The sequence below is a fragment of the Pituophis catenifer genome, unplaced genomic scaffold (genome assembly GCF_029215685.1).
Source record: "Pituophis catenifer annectens isolate HBS135680 unplaced genomic scaffold, rPitCat1.0.hap2 SCAF_14, whole genome shotgun sequence".
NCBI lineage: Eukaryota > Metazoa > Chordata > Lepidosauria > Squamata > Colubridae > Pituophis > Pituophis catenifer.
In genome coordinates, this window is record NW_027256894.1 from 11,219,535 (window position 1) to 11,233,760 (window position 14,226).

Here is a 14,226-nt window from a genome sequence, read left to right on the forward strand (position 1 = left end):
TAAATCTAGATACTGGGATGGCTAAATTAATCTTTACAAGTTCCATCATCTCCACCAACCCTTCCTCCATTGGGTTAAAAAAAAAAAAAATTAATTGGTGAATTTTATGGATAACGGGGTTTTAAATTGGAGAAGCCTAAGATAATTTAATTTTGTTTTAATGTATTTTAATATTTGTATTGTGTGTTTTTAATTTTGGCTGTTCACCGCCCCGAGTCCTTCGGGAGAGGGGGCGGTATAAAAATTTAATAAATAAAAATAAAAAAAAAATTGTAGGTAGGATCAAATGTTTCCATGTTTGAGCCTAGAATAACGTGTTGTCATTTAACTTCTTAATTCTGCTTAATGTTCAAGCCAGGGAGATGCTTTCTACTTGCTGCATGTCCAATTTCCACCCTGATCCCTTAATCGTACCTTTAAAATCTCCATGGTTTCCTTTCTGTTTCTTTAGAAGGAGTGGTTATAGAGAGGTCAGTCCATAAATCAGATTTTTCTGGAAGTTAATGGCATCTCTGTTGGGAACTTGTCATTCTTCCAGCTTTGTTGTAGTGGCATTGGTGCCTCTGGAGATTTATCAGGCCATCAGGAGAGGTGAAAATAATCTTGGATTGCACAATGTGAGCACACGTAGAACACAACAAATGTAAACAGAAAAATAAATCATGTTTCCCTAGAAAGAAGAGGGAAGGTTTCCAAGAGTTCAAAAAACCCTCAGTTGTTACAGGATAGCTATCCACCTAATATTCTTCTTGTTGATGACATTTCACGTTTTTTTTCCTTCTTGAGTCTTTTTATTTCTCACTTTTCCTTCATTTTATATCATAACTGGTTCTCCCAGGCCAGTAACACTTCTCTTCAAACTGGGGCTGTTTCATATGCTTATGGTTCTTCAACTATGAAAGGATGACTTGGCCTATGTTGCTTGGACCTTCTTGCATGCTAAGCTAAGAGGAAGCCAGGATCAGTTCTAAGAGTTTCCTGATCCTAGTTTGCTGAGCAAACTGAAATTTAAAAGAAATCACAGCTCCCCTGTTAACCCGGATCTAGGATTTGTTCTATCCTTAAATGAAAGTTTCTTGTCCTGGTAGGATGAGGAGAGGAGAGGAGAGGAGGAGGAGAGGAGAGGAGAAAGGAAAGGAAAGGAAAGGAAAGGAAAGGAAAGGAAAGGAAAGGAAAGGAAAGGAAAGGAAAGGAAAGGAAAGGAAAGGAAAGGAAAGGAAAGGAAAGGAAAGGAAAGGAAAGGAAAGGAAAGGAAAGAAGGAAGAAAGAAAGGAAAGGGAGAAATACTAGCAATTTGCTGTTCCATGTTCTCTTAGCAAAATACACCCACAAAAGTTGTTATGGCTGAACCAGGCCAAGATCAGATGCAACTAGTTGTGTGTGTAGTTGTGTGCAGAGGGGGCTGTTTTGAGGGACTTAAGCCCGCATCCTCCTGCCTTTAGATCAGGCGATTTTAAGGTAATTAGAGAGGAGAGAAAACATGGAAGATGTGTTGCCAAATTTGCTGTGCATTTGCAGCTCAGCAATTGATTAATTTTTCTGGAATTAGTGCTGCCCAGTGGCCAATCTGGAACTTCCTTTGTGATTTTTCCATTTCAGAGTTTTGTTAGTGTTCTTTTTCCCTCTTTCGGTACAGAGCTGGCTGGCCCTTCAGACTGGAATGCGGTGGGATATGCTCTGTTAAATTGCCAGCTGGATCAGTGCGATTTCTGGCTTTTCTGTCTTCCCTCTCTCGCTCCCTCCCTTTTTTAAATTCTCTCACCTTCTTCAATTTATGGAAAAGAAATAGAGGCCAATGAGGATGGAGAAGGTATGGGGAAAGGAGTCACACCTGTTAAAACAGAAAAAAATATATTTTGCGTAATGGTAGCTGCTTTGTGGAATATTAGCCATTCCCAGATCGGATGCCTCTTCCCTTCTCTTTAACATTATACAACCTAGAGTTTCCAGGGGTGGGATTAAAAATTTTTAGCAACCGGGTCTCTGCCCAGTTGCTGGGTGGACGTTTCCGACTTCCGTAACTTCCGTGAGGCCCATTTTTCGCCCTCCCCAAGCTCTGGAGGCTTTGCTCGAGCCTCCGGGAGGGCAAAAGCAGCCTCCTCCAAGCTCCAGAGGCCCTTTGGAGGCTGGAAACGGGCCCATTTCCAGACTTCCAGGAGGCCTGTTTTTTGCCCTCCCAGAGCCTCTGCGCAGGTGCTGCACTTACCTGGCATCCAAAATGGGCCACGTGGAGACTCCTGGGAGGGCCGGGAAGGGCCAGCCAGTCCTTGCAACTACCGGTTTGGCAAAACTTAGCATCCGGTTTGCCTGAATCGGTCCGAACCGGATGAATCTCACCCCTGAATATTTTTCAACCTTAGCAGTTTGAAGATGTGTGGACTTCAACTCCCAGACTTCTCCAGCTGCCATCCTGGGTAGGGAAGAATTGAATAGAAGAATGGAAGAATAGGAGTGGGAAGTCAATATTCTTCAAGCTGCCAAGGTTGAGAAACGGTGGTATATCCACTGCAGACAATTGATTCTTGCAAAAGTTTCATAATAGACTACCTGAAATCTTTGAGGCCAAAGTCTTGATGAAAAAAGAATTAGTCTTCTTGATTTGATAAAAAAAAAAATCTGCTTGTCCTGATCTTAGAAATGGATAGTAACCATGCAAAACTTTAGGCATCTGAGAAAACTTTTCTCAACTAACAGATTTTATTAGATCTTAGAATAACAGAGTTGGAAGGGACCTTGGAGGTCTTCTAGTCCAACCCCCTGCTTAGGCAGGAAACCCTACACCACTTCAGACAAATGGTTATCCAACATCGTCTTAAAAACTTCCAGTTTTGGAGCATTTACAACTTCTGGAGGCAAGCTGTTCCACTGATTAATTGTTCTAACTGTCAGGAAATCCCTCCTTAGTTCTAGGTTGCTTCTCTCCTTGATTATTTCCATCCATTCCTTCTTATTAAAAGGCATGTTTTTATGAGTTGCAGCTCATCACGTCATCAGATGTATAGGATGGCTCTTGATTTCAGTGAACAGTTTCTAGGAGTTCCACAAGAGATTAAGATTTAAAAACAACAAAAACAACTCATTGTTTCTTGAACTTTGCATACCATGTGATCTAGCACCCACAGAGGTGGGAATTTTTACCTGCAACAATTCCAGCTATTGGCTTGTCATTTTTCTCTTGTTAAAAATGTGTAAAACGTGGGTGGTAAATGTTAGAGATTAAGCATATGGTGAAAGATCCATATTTTTTGCATTTTTTTTTAATGCAGGCGGTTCCTTGAGACCTGAAAATTATTTCAAGAGTTCTGCCCAAAAAGGTTGAGAAAAGATGGACAGATGTAGGATTTAAATTGTCAATGAAGGGAAGGGCAAGGGAAGGGAAGTTGATCCTGCAGGTGCAAATTATTTGAGGTGCCCCTCCTAAAATACTTGGAGTAGGTAAAGAACCTTTTCATAGCCAGGATTAATCTTTCTCTTAAGCAACATACTCAGGCTAAAGAGAGGAAGAATACTGGGGGAAATTTACAGGTGGTTCAGCCACTAGAATAGGGTAGAGTAGGGTAGGGTAGGGTAGGGTAGGGTAGGGTAGGGTAGGGTAGGGTAGAATAGAATAGAATAGAATAGAATAGAATAGAATAGAATAGAATAGAATAGAATAGAATAGAATAGAATAAGCATAAGGATAGAATAGAATAGAATAGAATAGAATAGAATAGAATAGAATAGAATAGAATAGAATAGAATAGAATAGAATAGAATAGAATTCTTTATTGGCCAAGTGTGATTGGACACACAAGGAATTTGTCTTTGGTGCATAAGCTCTCACTGTACATAAAAAGAAAAGATACATTTGTCAAGAATCATAAGGTACAACACTTAATGATACAGCAACAAATTACAGTCATAAGTGGGAGGAGATGGATGAATGAGAAACAATGAGAAGATTAATAGTAATAGTAATGCTCAATCTTCCTTGGAATATTGATATTTACAGGTCAAAACTGGAACCAGGGTTCTTATTTGCACACTTTTATCTTATGGAAGAAATACTGGATTAAAATAATTCTGTGTTTATAAGTAAATATACACGGCTAACAGAACAGACCTATCTTATTGGCTGGATTGATTTGCAGGTGAAAAGATTGTAGCTGCCCAAAGTCACTTGGCTGAGATGGGCAGCTACAGAAACTGAATACATAAAATAAAATGCAGTTCTTTAATAATATCTGGCACTTTTTCTTTTTTTTTTTTCCTACCACCTTAAAATGGTTGAAAGAATAATAATGAAAAAAAAAAAAAGAGAGAGAGAGAAACAGCTGCAGAATAAGAAAGAAGATTATGGAAAGTTTTATCCGGGTCACCCAAAGAATTAATCTCTCTCTTTTCTCTTTCGGAGTTTAAATGTCCTGGATGTAGACATTTATACTGCATTTTCATTATACTTTTTGGCAAATGATTTGACATATGCTGCAGGTTTGATGGAAAAATTACTGACTGGATATATTATATGAGAATTGCTGCGAAAGCTAGAAAATGCTATGGAAACATTAAGGAGTCATAAGAATGTAAAATGTCTCTGGCTCCTTTGGGTCTTGGATGTCCAGTCCTATTATTCATCAGATAGTTGCTTGGTTTCCTCATCTGATGACCTCTGCCCAGGGTTTTCTCTCTGTCGGTAGACTGAACCATTACACCTCTTGTGCCTTGTCCTCTAAATTGGACCCCTATCTTTAGGTGAGGACATTAAAGATGTTGTTCTGGAGTCCAATTACCAGTCCACTTAGTGTCATTGTGTCATAAAAAGCTGTGGTGGTGCAGTGGTTAAGAGTGCAGTACTGCAGGCTACTGTAGAAACCTAACTCTTTGGAGAAGAAGGAAGGAAAAGGAAGGAAGGAAGGAAGGAAGGAAGGAAGGAAGGAAGGAAGGAAGGAAGGAAGGAAGGAAGGAGAGAGAGTGAGAGGGGTAGGGAGGGGAGGGGAGGGAAGGGGGAATGGAGGAACAGATGGAGGAACAGGGAGGGAGAGAGGGAGAACAGAAGGATGGAATTAGACAACCAAAAGCCAGGTGGATGGACTGAGTTACATCAATGAGCCACGGTGGTGCAATGGTTAGAGTGCAGTACTGCAGGCTACTATAGAAACCTAACCCTTTGGAGAAGAAGGAAGGAAAAGGAAGGAAGGAAGGAAGGAAGGAAGGAAGGGAAAGGCTATTGCTTAGCGCATTGTAAGCTGCCCTGAGTCTCCCGAGAAGGGTGGCATATAAATCAATTTTTTTTTAAAAAAAAAAAAAGGAAGGAAGGAAGGAGAGGGAGAGGGGTAGGGAGGGGATAAGAAGGAAGGGGGAGAGGGAGGAACAGATGGAGGAACAGGGAGGGAGGGAGAGCAGAAGGATGGAATTAGACAACCAACAGCCAGGTGGACTGAGTTACATCAAGGCGCCGCGGTGGCGCAATGGTTGGAGTGGAGTACTGCAGGCTACTTCTCCTGACTGCTGGCTGCCTGCAATTTGGCAGTTCAAATCTCACCAGGCTCCAGGTTGACTCAGCCTTCCATCCTTCCGAGGTCGGTAAAATGAGGACCCAGATTGTTGGGGGCAAGAGGCTGACTTTGTAAACCGCTTAGAGAGGGCTATAAAGCACTGTAAAGTGGTATATAAGTCTAAGTGCTATTGCTATTTCCCCGGGATTGTCCAACATCTTGCGATGCCCTCAAGCTCATGGTAGACCACATTGCAGTTCGTATCTCCATAGTACCCGATTCAATTTGCAATCTCTGATTATATGATACCCATGTCCGTGTTTTAATTTTGTCTTCTTCCAGAAAGTGATACTTTTCTAGAAGACAGATTAAGTGGCGATGGTTCTTCCTCACAAGGCATCCTTAAGAGAGGATCCGGGAGTGACTCTGAACTTTTTCCTCTCTCCAGGGATGGTCTGGACGAGGTGGACTTTAGAAAGGTAAGATGAAAATTGGCTCAATAGATCTACCGAAGCTCTTCTACTAATGTTTCTTGCTTTGGCTGCTAAGCCATATGATCATTAGTATTTTTTTTTTGGGGGGGGGTCATTCGACTCTTCTGCATGACAGTCTTAAGCTACTTGTCTCCTCTGGTGATACTGGCTGAAAATGAAGTCAGCTTAAGAAAAATATTACTGTCTAGATTTCAAACTTTGGCAACAATGCTAGCCAACTGTTTTACCGAGATAGGTAGCTGTCCAAGGTTTATTGGACTGGGTGGTGTGTACTGAGCAGGTTCCCCAGTTTGGGCCCCCTGTTGGAGTGTACAGAAGGGGGAAACATTCTGATTGGTTAGCCACGCTGACAGCGTGAATATATAAGAGCTGTCAGTGGTTGTTCTCTGTTCTGTTCTGAGGAGAACGTGTTCTGGGTCTCCCGTTTGAGTTAATAAAGAAGTTACCTCAGATGTTAATTACTTGTGGTGGAGTCATCTCTGACAATCAGCTGATATATATTAGGTGGCTATAATAAATGTACCATATTTTTCAGACTATAAGACACACCTAAATTTAGAGGAAGAAAACAACAAAGAAAAGTTTTTGGCCTACCTTTTTTGGGGGCCTTTTTGGGGGGCTTTTTCCAGTCTTTTTTCCTCCTGTTTCCGGGGCTTTTTTTTGGCCCATTTTCAAGGCTTTTTCAGCCTATTTTTGAGGCTTTTTTCAGCCCATTTTTGAGGCTTTTTTCAGCCCATTTTTGAGGCTTTTGGGGAGCCGTTTTCAAGGCTTTTGGGGGCAGTTTTCTAGGCTTTTTTTGGCCCATTTTTGAAGCTTTTTTGGCCCATTTTTGGGGCTTTTTTCGGCCCATTTTCAGGGCTTTTTTGGCCCATTTCTGGAGCTTTTTTGGCCCATTTTTGAGGCTTTTTTGGCCTATTTTTGAGGCTTTTTTCAGCCCATTTTTGAGGCTTTTTGGGGGCCATTTTCAAGGCTTTTTGGGGATCATTTTCTAGGCTTTTTTAGCCCATTTTGAGGCTCAAAAAAGCCCCAAAAATGGGCCAAAAAAGCCCCCAAAATGAACCAAAAAAGCCTCAAAAAGAGGCCGAAAAAAGCCTCAAAAATGGGCCAAACAAAGGCCTGAAAAAGGCCTGAAAACAGAGCATGTAGAGACCAAAGAAAGGGGCAGTGGGTGGGTGGGCGGGGTGGGCGGGGGCTTTGGCAATATTCAGTCTATAAAATGCACAGACATTTTTGTCCCCTTTTGGGAGACAAAAAAGTGTGTCTTATAGTCTGAAAAATATGGTAATTAAGTAATAATAGGAATAACCAATGCCCCTGTTGGTTGATTCCCTTACTTCTTTGCTTCCTTTGATACAAAGCAAGAAAAAAATAGGTAGCAGTTACCTTTGTGGTGGGTTACAGATATGTTGAGAATGACATTGTACGTTTAGGACCCCCAGAATCGGTAAAAATCCCTAAAAAGCAGGGCAGGTAGGTCATAAAATGAATTCATTGACTATTGAATCTTACCAGTATAGACTTACATAGGACTTCAGTAGGAAATACTGGTTTTAAATAGAGAGAACCCCTTTAATTTAGAAATATTTAATCTAGAATGAAGTCTTGTGTACAATGTAGTTTTTTTCTTTCATATACACTGAGAGCACATGCACCAAGACAAATTCCTTGTGTGTCCAATCACACTTGGCCAATAAAAAATTCTATCTATTCTATCTATCTATCTAGTTCATTATAGCAATAGGATCACCCCACCGGTATTTTTTTATTTTACTGCCCAGCTAGCAAGAAAGTGGCTAGTGATGATGGATTTTGGAGTCCAAGTTCTTGTTCAAAATGGCAGAAATCTGTAGCGCTGGTTTTCACCTGTTAAGATCAAGATGGTTCCAGGGAGCAGAAAAGCCATATTTACGTGATTGCTTCTGGCTTTGAGTCCTAGGTTGTCCACCTTAAGACAAAGTCTTCATGCAAAATCCCATGGGTTATCCCAGAAACCTCCTTCTGATTTCTCTCTTTTCTCACACTAAACCTTCACTGCGACAGGCCTGCATTGTGACACGGCCCATCTCAATGAATCATGCAGCCTGAAGTCATTTCCTGCAGTCTTGTTTTCAGACTCTTCTGATAAATCTGCCGCTTTCCTTGCTGGATCTTCTAAGGATCTGAATATTTCAACCATTGAATCTTTTGCTCAACTCAGAACACCCTCTGGATGTCTTGACGATGCTGGTTGCATCATCCCAAGGCAACAGCCTCCTTTAAAAGTCAAAAGAATCCTGGCCAGCTAAGGGCCACCCTTCCTTTTCTGATCACAGCTGAGCTGCTGAAGTTCTGGCCAAGAAGAACAGCTATTCTGGATGCAAGTCTGGAGGGAGAAGCTGTTTTCCAATCCCTTTAGCCTTGTGTACAAAATCTAGGGAGTGCCTGAGAAAGGGGTGAGGCACTGAGAGGAGCAAGAATTCTTCCCTATAAACTTCTGGCTTTTTTTTTTTAATATTGTTCTTATGCAATTTTGAACCCCATCCCCAATAAAAGAAGAAGTTCTACTAGTAAGCTTTGATGCAGGCATGATCTTGTGTTCCGAGAAACACTTTTATGTAACATCTGGGTAAGTTAACATTGACAAAAGAAAAGGAAGTTCTTGAGAAGGTGATTATTTTTGAGTTCACGACTGAAGCCAGATGGAAGAACATTTGCAAAGCTAATTTTCCCTGCATTGTCTCCTTGATTAACGTGCTGGGTTGCAGCGATGTTCTGCCGTGGTGCTTGGCTAAAGGTTGGCTGACCAAGACAGGGTCCCCATGCCAGATGCATCAATTGTCGGTTCTCATCAGAACTTCCTCCTTTTGCAAGTGACCTCATCCCAAGAGTAGGAAGCCAGAAGGCAACAGGGCTTGCGGTACAGCTGGTGGACACATGGGAATTTCAAGATTTACAAAAAAGCAGGCATCCTCTCCTCCTCAAATTCTCATAAATGGTGCAAAGAGGAGAATGCCAGGAGGTGCTTTTAACTAGAGGCTATTAGAATCGCGAGAAGAATGTCTTGTCCCTTGGTCTGGGAGGCATATGAAGCAAGCATCTGTTTAATTGTATGCAAAGAAAAACAAAAATGTCAAATAGTTCAGCACCCACACAATTAAATCCCACCACCCAACACACACACTTCAATATGTTCTATGTAAGTGTTTAGGTTTCTTCATTGCGATATCATGGAAAGCGCCAAGATTGAAAAATATACCACAGTGTTAATGTTGGGCTTGTGATCCATCAATCACCTTGTGATGTAATGAGATAACAGTCTTGTGCTGTGTCTCACCACCCCCCACCCCCCAAAAATCCATATCACTTTCAGATTCAAATATAGTTTAGGGGATTTCTGTGCAGAGTTAAGGATTTGGAAGGAGGATGTGCAGGGATCACTTCTTCTTTACTTAAAAGTTCAAGTCATTGGCAAGAAACTTGTAAATCCCCTTTTAATAACTGTCTCGGATGAGATCATCTGTCTTTCCTTATTGATCTGAGTTCAGTTTCCTGGTGGTGTAAGCTTTAATGAAGCACACAGTGGTTCAGGCAAGGAATGGGTATCCAGACCTCGAGCTTCTAAAATCCAAGATAGCAATGGGCAATATTATTGTTTTTAATTTATTTTTTATTGGTTTTCTTTTTACATACACTCAGAGGTGGGGTTTCAGCAGGTTCTGACCATTCTGGAGAACTGGTAGTGGAAATTTTGAGTCGTTTGGAGAATTGGTAGTAAAAATTCTGACTGGCCTCACCCCCATCTATTTTCTGTCTCCCAAGTCCCAGCTGATCGGGAGGAAATGGGGATTTTGCAGTATCCTTCCCCTGGAGTGGGGTGGGAATGGAGATTTTACAGTATCCTTTCCCTGCCATGCCCACCAAGCCACGCCCACAAGCCACACCCACAGAACCTGTAGCATAAAAATTTGAAACCCACCACTGCATACAATATTTGCTTAATGTACAGCGTACTGCCTGAGTCCATTCATTTACATAGTAATACTTCTTAAATTCCTAATTTCTACCCCTGTTGCCCAACTATTGATAAAACAAGTCTGAAGTTCGAAAATATTCTGTCTTCTTTTTTCTTTTAACTTCAGTGTTAATCTATCCATTTCTGCACAGTCCAATATTTTTTTAATTTTATCTTCTTCTGTAAGTGTTTCCTCGCTTTTCCAATATTGTGCAAATACAATTCTTGCTGCTGTTAAAACATGTAATATCAAATATAATGTTTTTTTTCAGAGTATAAGATGCACCTTTTCCTCCCCTAAAAGAGGCTGAAAATTTGGGTGCATCTTATACTCCGAATGTAGCTTTTTTGAAGCTTTTTTTCAGCCCTAACGAGGCACTAACGAGTGAAGTGACTCTCTGCTGTGCTTTAATGAGGCACTAGCGAGTGAAGCGATCTCCATGCTTTGCTCCGACTCTCAGCTGTTCTTTAGAAGCTGTTTTTCAGCCCTAACTAGGCGCTAGCCGAGTGAAGCGATCTCTCCCCCGTGCTTTGCCTGCTTTTCTCATTGCTGCTTCCTCTCAGCTGTGCCTAAGAAGCTGTTTTTTATCCCCAAACAGGGGATAAAAAACCAGCGAACTAATGTGCTGAAGCTGATTAGACTAAGGACGCTAGCCAGATGGATACCTGGTAGGCAGATTTTTTTTTCTTACTATCCTCCCCAAAAACTAAGCTGCATCTTATACTCTGGTGCATCTTATACTCCGAAAAATACAGTAATAAATTTCCTTTCTGTCACATTAATGGTTACAGTAGAGTGTCACCTGGAAAGAAACTTAATTACACATATCTTAAATTAAATAATGATATTATTACTATTAGTACTACTGCGATCATTGCCATTACTCCTGTATTATTGCAATCCCAAAGCAGCCTGAAGAGGAGCAATCAGCCGGTAGAAGTTCAACCTCCTCAGCGGACGATACTATATCGCTGGAAAGGAACTCTTCCATTGGTAGTAACCTTTCTGTTCCTCGGACGCCTGGCCTCCCTGGATCCAAGGAGAGGTACAGCCCAGATGGCAGCTGCTTCAACATGGGGACGAACGGAGATGGTCAAGATGGCATGGCAGTGATCTCTGGAGAACTGGACGAATTGCTGGATAGCGTCATGGAGGTGTCCCCTCCTTCTTCTGGCCTGCGGAACAATTTGAGGCCCTTGTCTCCTTTCCGTCGGCATAGCTGGGGCCCAGGGAAGAATAGTAACAACGGTGAAGCTGAGGTCAACCACAGGAGGTAAGCCAAATGGTTTCTTGGAAGGGGCTGATCATCCACACCTAGAAGAAATGGGGGGCTTCCAAGATGCCAGGAGAAAGGAAATAGGAAGGAGAAGTCAAGTTCAACCACAAGATCAAAACATGAGATCCAAGTGGGAAACATTGGAGGTTGAGCACAGACAATCAGGCATGTTCTGGTTGTTTGGCTCTCAACTTCATAACCTGAACTCTGCTCCCATTTGCCCTATCCAATAGCCATGGGGAATGGGAGTTTTGAGTAAACATGGCCTATGCTGTTGGTTTCCCACCTGAGCTGGAAAGCTCCCATTTTATTAAGGCAAAAAGCAAAGGGCAAGAAACAAAGCAAGACCATCCAATCATTTAGATCAGGGGTGCAAACTGAAGGCCTGGGGGCCAGATCTGGCCTGCAGGGTGCTTAGATCTGGCCCACAGGGCTGTCCTGGAAACAGTGAAGGACCAGTCTGCAGTGCCTCTGCCAGTGAAAATGGAGCTCGGAGAGGCCTTGTGTCCCCCCCTCCCACCCCCTGTTCTGTTTTCGGCCATAACAGCCTCCTGCAACCTTCTGCTAGTGAAAACGGAGCCCGGGGAGGCCTCAATGAGTGGTGTTGAGCTGGCACCAAGCCACACCCTCCCCAGCCATGCCCCCATGGCCGCCCGAAGTCAAACACAACCCTGATGTGGCCCTCAATGAAATCGAGTTTGACATCCCCTGATCTAGATCTTCTTTGGGCTGAAGGAGTTTTGGATTTTCTCTAGATGTTGCGTCCTCTGTGACAAGAGTTTAAGTAATTATCATGACTCGGGTTATTGTACACAGTGACTACACCTCACCTGTAGTAGGTGTGGGGGAGTGGGGAAGGCTGATAGGTTAGAGGTGAAAAAAAAATCATACTTTGAGATGATGTAGTTTTCAAAAAAGTTCAGCCAAGTTCTCATCTCAATGACTTGAGACAAAGAAAGGGAAGCATCTCCTGCAACATGTTTATGATTTTGGCACAACAGCCTTAGCACTTTTCATTGCTATTGGCATAGGTAGTCCTCAACTTACAACAGTCTGTTTAGTGACTGTTCAAAGTTACCACGGCACAGAATAAGGGCATTTATGACCATTTTTCACACTAATGACTATTGTAGCATCCCCATGATCGTGTGATCAAAATTCAGACGCTTGGCAACTGGTTCATACTTATGACGGTTGTAGTGTCCCAGGCTCAAGTGATCCCCTTTTATGACCTTCTGACAAGCACGGGGAAGCCCAATTCGCTTAACAACTGTGCCTCTCACTTAAGAACCGCAGCGATCCATAGTAGTGAAGTTGTGCAGAAAGGTCATAAAATGGGACAAAACTCGCTTAACAACGGCCTTGCTTAGCAACAGAAATTTGGGGCTCAATTGCAGTCATAAGTCGAGGACTACCTGGATCAGTTATTCATTTTGCGTAACCCTGGATTGGGCAGGCAGTACGGGAAATGTCCTTGGTTAAGACACTGATGGTGCCAATATGTTTATGTTGGGCCAAGGACCGTTCAGTTCATGCTTCTTGGCTGTAGATGGCGCTGTGAAGTTGCAGGCTAAGACTCTTCTTCACATCAAACATTTTTCCCACCCTTCTGCCACCATGTCATTTTTCTCTACTCCCTGTTATCACCCCTTCTGTCCTTCACCTTTGGATGCTCCCCTACAACCTCCAGTCTCTGTCTGGAGATTTCTGAATGGTTGATGATGTTTCTGATAATTGTCCATGATTCATTTTTTCAGTTCAGTGCGACTGCTGGGGGAAGTCGTAAGGAAAACTCCCTCCCATAGAAGAAGGTACAGCACAGATATGCTGAAGCTGACTAACCATGTTGCATTTCGAGGGCGACTAACTTCCTGCTTTTGTATTAATCATCCGTTCAGCTCAGCCTTCTCCAGTCTGGTTCCTCTAGATGGGTCGGACTTCAGCTCCCATAGTCCCCAACTGGCAGAGATTGGGGCTATGGTTGCTGAAGGTTATGGGCACAATTGTGCAATCTATTTAAGAAGGAACCGGCCTGAGAAAAAGCTAGTTCAGTGCACTACTTGAACCACAGCTCCACTGGGGATCAGTGGAGCAACTGGAGGAGCAGGCTTGTCCAAAATATACTTTACCGTTTGAAATGGATGGATCTGTACTTTTGATACAAAGCAGTAAAATTGATTTATTAAATTATACAGCTGCCCAAGTACCATCTCGCTCTTTTGGATCCCGTATATTCAGTAGGCAAAGAAATGTGGAGAGAAAATTATACCTCCCTTTCCTTTCCTTTCCTTTCCTTTCCTTTCCTTTCCTTTCCTTTCCTTTCCTTTCCTTTCCTTTCCTTTCCTTTCCTTTCCTTTCCTTTCCTTTCCTTTCCTTTCCTTTCCTTTCCTTTCCTTTCCTTTCCTTTCCCTTCCCTTCCCTTCCCTTCCCTTCCCTTGCCCCTTTCCCTCCCTCCCTCCCTCCCTCCCCTCCCTCCCTTCCTTCCTTCCTTCCTTCCTTCTTTCCTTCCTTCTTTCCTTCCTCACTCTAATGCAGAAATTTCCTTTCCTTTCCTTTCCTTTCCTTTCCTTTCCTTTCCTTTCCTTTCCTTTCCTTTCCTTTCCTTTCCTTTCCTTTCCTTTCCTTTCCCTTCCCTTCCCTTCCCTTCCCTTCCCTTCCCTTGCCCCTTTCCCTCCCTCCCTCCCTCCCTCCCTCCCTTCCTTCCTTCCTTCCTTCCTTCCTTCCTTCCTTCCTTCTTTCCTTCCTCACTCTAATGCAGAAATTTCCTTTCCTTTCCTTTCCTTTTCCTTTCCTTTCCTTTCCTTTCCTTTCCTTTCCTTTCCTTTCCTTTCCTTTCCTTTCCTCTCCTCTCCTCTCCTCTCCTCTCCTCTCCTCTCCTCTCCTCTCCTCTCCTCTCCTCTCCTATCTGCAAATGATACTTACATTTACGCTACAGACCAGGATTATGGATAAGAAAATAATAAGCAAACAAAAAGAAGGGGGGGGGGAAT

At 42.6% G+C, this 14,226-nt stretch overlaps 1 protein-coding gene across 2 annotated transcripts in view; it reads left to right on the forward strand.

The window, feature by feature from the left end:
• The window catches only part of AKAP13 (A-kinase anchoring protein 13), a 276,145-nt gene that overhangs the window by 195,596 nt on the left and 66,323 nt on the right, over nt 1–14,226 (forward strand). For both annotated transcript variants that reach the window (XM_070953603.1, XM_070953604.1), the window contains 3 exons: nt 5,817–5,953; nt 10,869–11,233; nt 12,994–13,047. In XM_070953603.1, coding sequence (XP_070809704.1) covers nt 5,817–5,953; nt 10,869–11,233; nt 12,994–13,047 — 556 coding nt within the window. The remainder of the gene's footprint in view (nt 1–5,816; nt 5,954–10,868; nt 11,234–12,993; nt 13,048–14,226) is intronic.